General features: G+C 46.2%; 1 protein-coding gene across 1 annotated transcript; it reads left to right on the plus strand.

Moving 5' to 3' along the window:
• Positions 1-5,748: 5,748 nt before the first annotated feature.
• On the plus strand, positions 5,749-6,900 carry LOC103643563 (uncharacterized). Its single transcript, XM_008666732.4, has one exon. It carries the CDS (start codon positions 6,060-6,062, stop codon positions 6,561-6,563), a length of 504 nt encoding a protein of 167 aa, XP_008664954.1. The 5' UTR covers positions 5,749-6,059; the 3' UTR covers positions 6,564-6,900.
• Positions 6,901-10,233: the final 3,333 nt, after the last annotated feature.

Raw genomic sequence — 10,233 nt, forward strand, 5'->3', positions numbered from 1 at the left:
GACATACATTGTTGATCCATCACACTATTGGGGCAAATGTGGTGTCACACCCGAATTTAAGGGCAAACCCGGGCGCGTCTCAAATATGTGCTAGGACCAAGTCTCACACATATGATGACACATGACAACAACGATAACCTATCATTCTGATTGAAGATTCCGTGATCTAGGTACTAGGAAAAACAAGTTGACTGTTGTAAGCAAAGAGTATATTTTAAATAAATAAATGTATCCATGTTTAAATGACACCAAGTACTCTTTACTGTATGGCAGGTTGGCATAAAGCCTTAATGTTTTCCATCGTGAAGATATTAGCCTACAAGATATCTTGAAGGGAAACACCTACTTGAGCTCAATTGTAGGACGCAGTTCGTGAGAATAGAGTGTTCTCATAAAAGCTTATGAGGAGATATACGGGAGCAGACCATTAACACTTTAGATAGGTTAGGTTGTTTGGCAAACCTAGATTAGTTATGGTTTCAAACGAAATCTTGACACACAAGACCGAGAATTCAAGGCCTAGTCCATTCTTCAGTCGTGAAAAGACAAATCTTGTTATTGTAGGTATAAATTCAACCCGTTCGGGACTCATACCGAAAGTCTGGTATATAAAACAATTCTACTGCATCGTTATGCTTTGTCCTCCTTTACTTGCTTTGGAATTGGTGGGGGTTGTTGGAATTTGACCCCACTTGAGTGGCCCATTCCGTTGAAATTATGATGTGGCTATTGGAAAATTCCTGTTGGAATCCCAATTATATTAAAGGGTGCCCAAATCAAACATACCAAGTTTGGAATGCATCAACTTGTTAAAACTTTATCTCATAAGCAACATGCTCTATGCGGTAAATCTAGCGAGGGAATTTCGTCACAAACTTCGTTTGCAGATATCTAGTAAGCTTAGTAGAGAGAAGGAAACCATATTTACTTGTTTGTTTAATTTTCACGTCAAACCAATTCTTATAAGAAATGGCTCAAACTGAACCAAGCATTAATACATCGTGTCTATGGATGGTCATAAGATTTTCTTCTTCTTTTTTTCTTTCTTTCTTAATATATAGTGAAGATATTTCATCTCTCTAAGTACAGAGTTTAATTATGGTACCGTTGTTCACAAGATACAACTCCTCTTCCATTGGATTGACCTCAAAACATATCTTGCAATCGAGGAAAAAGATCCATTGTTCTCCCGTAACAGCAATTGCGCCGCTGAACTGCTTCGGGCTCCACTTCACCTGGTGCGAACTGCCCTTTCCAGTGGGAAGGTTGGGCTCTTTGCTAGATCTCTGCTACATGATTCTCTAGCTCTGAGAGCTGATTTTCTAACAGAGTGATTCTGAATGATTCTCTACCGGAATTGAATTTATTTGACGAAAACTGTCTGACAAATAGGTTGTGAAGTGATTTTTGAGGGGTTAAAGAGTAGGTAGCAGATTGGGAGTGCTCGGAAACTGGGTTTTTTTTCTCCCACTTTCTAATACAAAGTAGATACTATTCACTCTACTCCTACCATGAAGCAGTTTCGATTTTTATCGTTTGGCTTGGTAGAAGTGATTTTCGCTGTGAGGGAGCTCTGCTAAACGGCGCTAAAACATACAATAGCGGGGGAAAAGCCTGTCTCGGTTAAAAACAATGTGTATATGCAGAGAAACTGTCATTAGTGGGTGCATTGATCGTAAAAATAATTCCATGGGATTCCGGTGGTCCAGTATCGTTTATTCTACCGGGCTCAAAAGAATGTCCTATGCAAATTGTAGAATTCCAATATTGTTTTTTTCTTCCCCTATGGCATAAAGCCAACGGCAATGCCGAGAAACAAGACGACAAATAATGTTTTTGACGGTCCTGTTTTCTGGTCTGCCAATGCTCGCTACGCTAGGGGCCACTTGGGATTTTGTAAGAAACAAGGAGAGATTCTTTTATTTAACATGCTTGACGCACGTAAATACGGACACTAGAATAGCTATCGATCTATCATTTCCTTCCCAATGGAGAGTCGACACGACACGTAAGGAGCCATGGCCATCGTCGAAAGAGAAGGACGTTTGGTTGGAGGGGCACCAAACCAAAGCCCCCCAACTGTTGAAACTGGCAACTCAATTATTGGTTTCGTTCGTGCTAATAGGGGTTACTGCATGATATTACACTGCTAGGGGGCTCTCTCTCCCTCGTGCTTAGCTGCTGCTGGCCATCTGAAAGTAGGCTTCATTATCAATGTGGGGTTACTGCACGATATTACACTATTTCCTGAGCCACCTCTAGATGAGCATACCTTGTATGTATTCCATCCATTCTAAAACAGTAGTAAGATGTTCTGACTTTTCTAAATAAATTACTTTTATTGTTATTATGCATATTTATTTATTTATATGTAGCATAAGCTATAAAAAGTCAGGTCTAATACAGTGGTGAGCGGAGTCAGGCCACGGGTTTGAAGTAGTCTCTTGGTATTTACAAGGAAGACTTAATTAATTTTGTCCCTTTCTTAGATTCTACTAACATAACATGGGAGCCTCCGGCATAAGCTTTGTATCTAAAAACAAAACGATCTTATAATTTAAAAGGGAGGGAATACTATCTATGACTCCTTAGGGCAGTGTTTCTTACCTTATGTCTGCAACTAGTAGCTTATTAGATGATGGTACGTATATGTTCAATCAATTCATGGTCAGTCAAGGTAAAGAGAAGAGAAGATGATTACCATGAACTGTTGGTACGCCAACTTTGCGCTGTTGCTACTTACACTGCGTGCCTCCTCCCCCGCCCCCGCAACACATGCCCAAACAGTCAGTGGATGACCCATACGACATGGCCTTAACTCTCCTTTGATCTCACGAGCAATGATGTCTTGAAGGGGATATGATCACTCCATGCATGCCTCTGAGTCTCTGACGGCCTTTCTACCATTTCGGTGTCCCCAATATGGGAGTCACCCTCCTTGCGATCAGGCTTTCGTCTTTTGGGGGCTTCATTGGTCCTGTAATAGCCAAAACCTGGCGTCACCTGAAATTTTGGCTGCCATTTGGTTTACCACTAAAATTTATCGACACCTCATGTTTGCCATGTTAAATCTGTGCTGAATATATTTTTTTTGTACATGTTAAATCTATGCTGAATACTGCTTGTAGCATAAATTTTGGTAGCCAGACATATATATATATATGCAGGTTGCTACAAATCCCTCAGAGCATGCATATGCAGGTTGTCTCTCCAGTAATCAAATCTCAACGACTTTTCCTTTGACAAGTTAGGTTCAGGGAAACAAACAGCAGCTTTTCTTTTACAAATAAAGCGGCTGTACGCGTTCAAATGGTGCAAAATAGTCACCAACTTTCGCTGTCCGATCGAAGCAAGGCTTGCGCCTTGAAGGCCACCACATCACATGTATGCTCGCTCACAAAGGATCGGAGGCGCTTCACACTGCATCTGCAGCTAAACAAAGTCATCGGCGGGCCAGGTGCCGCGCACGCCATGCTTGGCACTTGTTATCAGCATCTCAGAGAAAAAAAGCAGTTAGCTTCTGCCAGTAACAGCCATTAGCCCTAGCTAATAATATTAGTAATGGTGACGACGGGGCTAGTGGTTACGGTACAAGTACCAGTGGTTAACTTTGACACATCCTCAGCTAGCGTCGACTGCACAGCTATCAAAGTCTGTGCTAATAATTGGTGCTTGTGCACTGCAGAAAGTGTGTGTGTGTGTGGATCAGGACGCAGTGGCTTTGGATTAGCAGGAATCTAGGACGAGCCTTGGATTTGAAGGCACAAGAGCAACCCGATTAGAAAGGGGACGGATTTTGAGCCCACTGACCAACCTTTTGTGTTGACCCTTCGGGACTGTCTGGTTCCTGCTGGCCAAAAGTGGTTGCAACTGGTAGATAATGAATCACTGGAAGCCAAGAAAAAAAAAACAGAACTCGAATGAAGCCAAAAGTTGATGCTGCTGCAAATTTTGGAGAGAGAAAAGAAAGCCCAGCTGCTGCAGCGCCGCTGCTACAAGATCAAGGCTTAATCGTTATACTAGGTATATGTACGTGTATTATGACGATATACAAGAACAAATATTGCAGAACGTCTATCCACACTTCAAATAGAGCACAAATATATCTTACTCTTTGCAATTTACATGCTGCTCTCATTGACATGTTTTCATGCCCTTTATCTTCTATCTTGAATTAACCTTCGATGAAGAGTTAATCGAAGAGAGAGAAACTTCTAATCTAATAACTTGTGTTGGCTTGTTTTCTATATTCTTTAGATTTAAAAATGAGTGACCAACATGCATGGTGACTCTAAGAAACAATACGAAATACTATATTTTTTGGGTCAGTTGTTCCTCTTGCAGTTTTTGCTACTGGTGGTGGCCAAGGTTCCTTCTGAAGCTCTGGTGACGTTTTAGGTGCAGTCACCAAAGGCCTTATATCGGGCAGTGCATCCGGCCCAGTTTAGAAACTATTTTGGCCCAATAATTACACATCTTAAGCATTTGTCTTGTTTTTCTTGTTCGCTGCTTTGCGAGGGGAAAAAACACTTGGATTGTGAGAGAGAGAAAAAATAGTGCATTCCTTTGCTTTGCTAGAGAGAGAAAAAAACAAATACATAGTGCAGTCTAGAAAGTATCCTCTACATGACTACATATGCTCCTAGCTCATCTCCAGAACCAGTATGCTTTTATACGAAATTTATCGACACAAGCTTTAGCTTTCCCCGGGTGATCCGGATCCTTGGGTTGCTCAAGGACTGTTGCCAAATGTCACTTACACGAGATGTTACAGAAAAAAAAGTACAGATTTTGTCAGCAAAACTACATGCATGTCGATGTCGAGACAGTAGAAAATTATGCGATTAAACTATTATAGGTATGGACGAGGAGTTCATGTGGAGGGGAGGAAACAGCAAGAATCAGTGGAAGCTAGCAGAAACCTGCCCTGTTAGCTTACTTGCCGGTGCGGTGGTCTCAGGATTAATTCACAAAATGAGGCTGAGCAGAGCAGAGAATAAAGCAGGCAGTGTTTGTTTTGTTCAATTTTGCAGCACACAGGGGCTTTCAGGAGGAGAGGAGCCCCCAACTTGCGCATGCATCGAATGCAGCTGCCTGCTATGCTAGGCATCCAAGCGGAGCCGGCAGCAACAGCTTTAGAGGCGGCGGCCAAAATAAAATTTATATGCAGCGGCACTGGCAGGCACTTGGCACGGATGGTAGGGCCCAGTGTTATTCTGGGGATGATTAATGCTAAATTGCTAGTAATGAATGGGGCACCCCACTAGCAAACACAACTCACTGTGTTGACAAGATTATCCGGCCGGAGCAGCTGGTTGGGAGGAGCATCAGGCCATAATCCCAGGGCTCATGCCTGCCTATATATAAAACCGCCAAAAGTGGCACCGCCGGCGGTTAGTTCGGGGATGGATTCATAATATGATATCCAACTCATCTTGCTAGCTAGCTTGCTGTTGGCCATCCTCTGCTAGGTAGACGATGATTGGGAAGACAGCAGAGGATATAATAAGATTCCAGTGTTGAGTCATGGCGAGAGCAGCAACAGTAAAAGATGCAGGCACTATGATGGCCACGGCCGGCTTAGTGCTAAGCCAACGACTTTAGTTTGGACACTGCTTCCGAAAGCTAGCTGGCGAGCTCGGCGAATTTCGAATTCAAATTAGACAGGCCGTGGTCCTTTTTGTTTTCAATCTTTTCGGCTGATGAATGCCCTAAAAGAATTATCATTGGACTAGCTGCTGCAGCGTAATAATCAACCCAGATCTTGACTGGAACAAACAGTCGAATTTGTTACTGTGGAGGGAGTTCTTCTCGCGCCTGGTTGCGTGAAAATCGCTTCACGAGCACACAGCGGCAGTATTCTCAATCATCACCGTGTATCATCGGCGGGTGCAGTTGGAGGCCACGACAAAGTTCGGTTTGGCGACATGGTTAGCTAGAAAGAGAGAGAGAGAGAGAGTCAACTAACCCTCCATGATCCTAATTCCAAGGCGTAATCGACGGCACTGGCAAATGCCCTCCCATCTTTTCCCTCCTCCTGTTCCTGTTCCTGTGTCTGTATGACTGTATATAACAAAGCGAGGCTTCTCATTGTTGCCCTTGTGTTGTGCCAGCCTACCACCCCACTCACTGCCAGGGAGAGAGAGGAAGAACAAGAGCACCGCGAGCAGCTCGGTCTGGGCGGCTGGGCTGCGGCATCGCCGTCGCGGTCGATCTGCCGTCTTGCAAGCATCCCGATGGAGGTGGAGTCGGCCAAGTGCGAGTGCTGCGGCCTGCGCGAGGACTGCACCCGGGAGTACATCGCCGCCGTCAAGGCGGGCTTCGGCGGCCGCTGGCTCTGCGGGCTGTGCACGGAGGCCGTGCGCGACGAGGTGGCCGCCAAGAAGCGGGGCGACCTGGAGGGCGCCCTCAGGGACCACATGTCCTTCTGCGCCAAGTTCGGCAAGAAGGGCCCCGCGTTCCGCGTTGCCGACGGCATGCGCCAGATGCTGCGCAGGCGATCCAGCGACATCTCCGCATCCGCCGCCGCCGCCGCTGCCTCCTCCTCCGCAGCCGCCTCATGACGATGATTGCCATATAGACGTGCGATGGAAGCTGATTTAAGCTAGGGGACAGTTGATGTCTTGGCTCGGGAGAAATGGCTAGTTGCGCATTTGTCACTGTGCTGCCTGGTTGCAGGTCTGTGTGCCGGCCATTCACACACACACACTGACGCCTTACTTCTCAGGCCGGCCTAGACTAGAAGAAGGCGGATTCGTTCCATCTCGAGCTAGGCGTACGTTGGAGGAGTTTTGGTACAAGGAGAGCTTGTACAACCTGAACCGCAATCGCAATGTATCATTCATAATCCCTTGGTCATACCATGAATTTTATTTATTTTATCTGCATTCTATATTGATATATCCACACACATTGGTTGCATCTTCTACCAATGCCAAAGTTGATCTTGATCACCAGAACGAACAATCCCTCCTGGCTTAAACCTCTTCTTACACGCAAACTAAACTTCACTCAATTACACTTTTTGAGGTTATCTCTTCAGCAGATCCCCTATCACACATACTCTATTTGAAACTTTATCCTGCAAACAGTGTCAAACATTCTCAGGCCGCAAACTAAACATCACTCAGTTACACCTTTTGAGATCATCTACAACAGATCCACTATCTCATCCTCTATTTGAAACTTTGTTCTGCAAACAGTGTCATCGACACTTAGGCCGCAAACCAAACTTCACTCAATTACACCTTTTGAGGTCATCTCTAGCAGATCCCCTATCTCATCCTCTATTTGAAACGTCATTCTGCGAACAGTGTCATTTAGAGTGACGCGTCCTCTATTTTACATGATCCGCTGAAGACAGCCTGAATCTGCAGTCTTGTGTTGTGAGCTGCTCTCTCGCACGGACAAATGGATCTACCTACGGAGGAGATTAAGAGTGTGTTTGGTTGAGGAGTGTGGGAGAATAGAGTGACTCTATTCTATTTTTTGACTGTTTGGTTTCCAACAAAATAAGAGTCGAGTGGCTCTTGAATCTCTATATGAAAATTTACTATAAATAGTTGGAATGCTCTCGCTCCAAAAAACGACCGGATGCGAGCGCTCTCCCCCCTCTCCTCTCCTCTACACTCATACGGTTCTCCAACCAAACAAAGAACGGAACAGTTTCGCTCTATTCTAATATTCAACCAAACAAAAATGGTGCGGCTCTATACTTCTTGCCAAATGTAGAATAGAACGGTTTCATTCTTAAATACTGGAATGGAACCACTCCATTTTATTTGACTCTCCAACCAAATGTACCATAAGTTCTTGACATCAAAAAAAATTATCTTTAAAGGAATAGAAAGACGTCATTGTACACTACAGAGTCTACAGACTAATTTGGATGAAACTGTTGTAGATTGCAGCATGGAGTACTACGTCCAGTCTAGCATATCTACAGTCACGGCTGTGCTGGTCATGCAACGCAAGGCCCAACGGCAATCATGGGAACGAAGATGCTCGCCCAAGAACATCAAAAGTGCAAAGAAGAAAGATGCTGAGTAGCTTGGACGACGACACGGCCGGTCAGGTGTGAAACGATCCGGCACCGTACCATCGAAGGCATAAGCTGATGACCACCACTAATTCTCAGGGTCCCGCATGGTCTCATGTATATGCTGTTTTCTGACGAACAGAATGCACCACCGACATTTAGAGAATGTTTGGTTGGAGAAATCACTACTCTATCAAATATGAGGTGGCGGTGCATTATGAGTCTATTCCTCAATTTTAATAGGATAAGCTCATTCCAACATTTGTGAATGCATTGTTGGATGCAGTGACATGCATGCACTGTACAGAAATTCCAGATCCATGGAACAGTGGCCAGTACTCGGTACCACGGTGGTAGTAACTCGCTGAGCCGTACAGTATGCATTGCATTGTGTATGCTGTGGACATCGCTCAGCTCCTCTGAAAAGCCAGCAACGAAGCCATGCATTTACATGACACGCACGAGCTGAGTCTTGACTGCAGCGATCGAACGGGTTTTAGCACACACGAGCTGAGCTGAGCAAACGCGTCAACGCAGTAGTGACTACTGCAATGTCTACAGCGATCGAACGGGTTTTAGCACACACGAGCTGAGCTGAGCAAACGCGTCAACGCAGTAGTGACTACTGCAATGTCTAGCTACTCATCAAGGGTCTTATCTGTAGGGATGAAAAACGGTCGGAAACGGTATTTATTTGGTAATCAGATTTTTAGTCGTTTTTCTTTGATTGCGAATAAATATAATATAGAATCCACTGTTTAAAAGGCGTCGCCTAGGCGACGCCTAGGCGTCCAGGCGGGCGAGTGGAGCTAGGCGTCGGCGCCGCCCAGGTTAAAATGTGTATGGCGTCCGCCTTGGCGAGGTAGGCGTCCGCCTTGGCGTAGTAGGCGTCCGGGCGACGCCTTAGCCTCCCTGGGCGACGCCTTACCAGCTAGGGTTTGTATTGGGCTAGGGTTTGTACTGGGCCTCGCGTTTTGGGCTTTCTGTGCACGCGCGGCTCTCCCTGGCGCCGCAAATTTGGCTCCCTCTTCCCTGCGCGCGGCAAACTCTTCCCTGCGCGCGGCAAACTCTTCTGCTCCCTCTCCCTGCGCGCGCTCTCTGCTCCGGTGCTCCCTACGCGCGGGCGCGGCTACTCCCTACGCGCGGGCGCTCGGCTGCTGCTCTCTCTGCTCTGGGCGCGGTTGCTGCTCTGCTCTGGGCGCGGCTGACTGCTCTCTGCTCTGGGCGCGGCTAGCTGCTCTGCTCTGGGCGCGGTCTCTGGGCGCGCTGCTCCTGCTGCTGCTCTGCTCTCTGGGCGCGCTGCTGCTGCTCTGTGCTCTAGGGTCTGGGCGCGCTGCTGCTGCTCATCCCCTGGTTTGCAGACCGTGCAGCGAGCCAGCGAATAGTTTGTGTCAAGTGTCAAGACTCAAGACTGCAGCGAGTAGCGACCAGCGACAACCGACAACCTAATGTCTTCTCGAAATGAAGCTCCATCTTCTGTGGCTGGTGAGTACGACCCGAAGAGCGATCCTACCCGGAAGCCACGGAAGTCTACTGATCCAGGGTGGAAGTATGGATTTTGGCCGGATCTTCAAAATAAAGATAAGGTGGAATGCACCCTATGTGGTCAGGTTGTTAGTGGAGGAATAAAGAGGTTAAAGCAACATTTGGCAGGGGCATATGGAGATGCAAAGTTATGTCCCAAGGCTAGCAGTGCATTAAGGAAGGAGATGACAAGTTATTTGGAGGCAAACAAGAGAAAAAGACCAATGTTTCTAGATGAAGATGAAGAAGATGATGAAGTGGTGGAGGTGGCAGCAGCAGATGGGGCAAATGATACATCTGCTGTGGAGTCTCAAGCATCCAAGGTGCAGCCCAGTTCTGATACAGCAGCCAAAAAAAGACAATCAACCTTGCAATTTAAGGCAAATAGTAAAGCACAGCCAAAGACAACCAAGTCCGTAGTTGAGATGTTGCGGAGAACACCAGAGGAGGTGGTGGATGAGAGACTTTCAGGCTCTTATCAGCCCACAATCTTGGCTAGTGCAAAAAGCAAGGAGGCAAACACTATGTGGACATGCAGTGGGCTTTGTTCTTCTATGAGTGCGGTGTACCTTTCAATGCCGCGGCAGCTAGGCAATTTCAGATTGCAATTGAGGCCACAGCACAGTTTGGTTCAGGGTATAAGCCTCCAACACCGTACCAACTAGGCGAGC

Source organism: Zea mays, chromosome 1 (assembly GCF_902167145.1).
Source record: "Zea mays cultivar B73 chromosome 1, Zm-B73-REFERENCE-NAM-5.0, whole genome shotgun sequence".
Lineage (NCBI taxonomy): Eukaryota > Viridiplantae > Streptophyta > Magnoliopsida > Poales > Poaceae > Zea > Zea mays.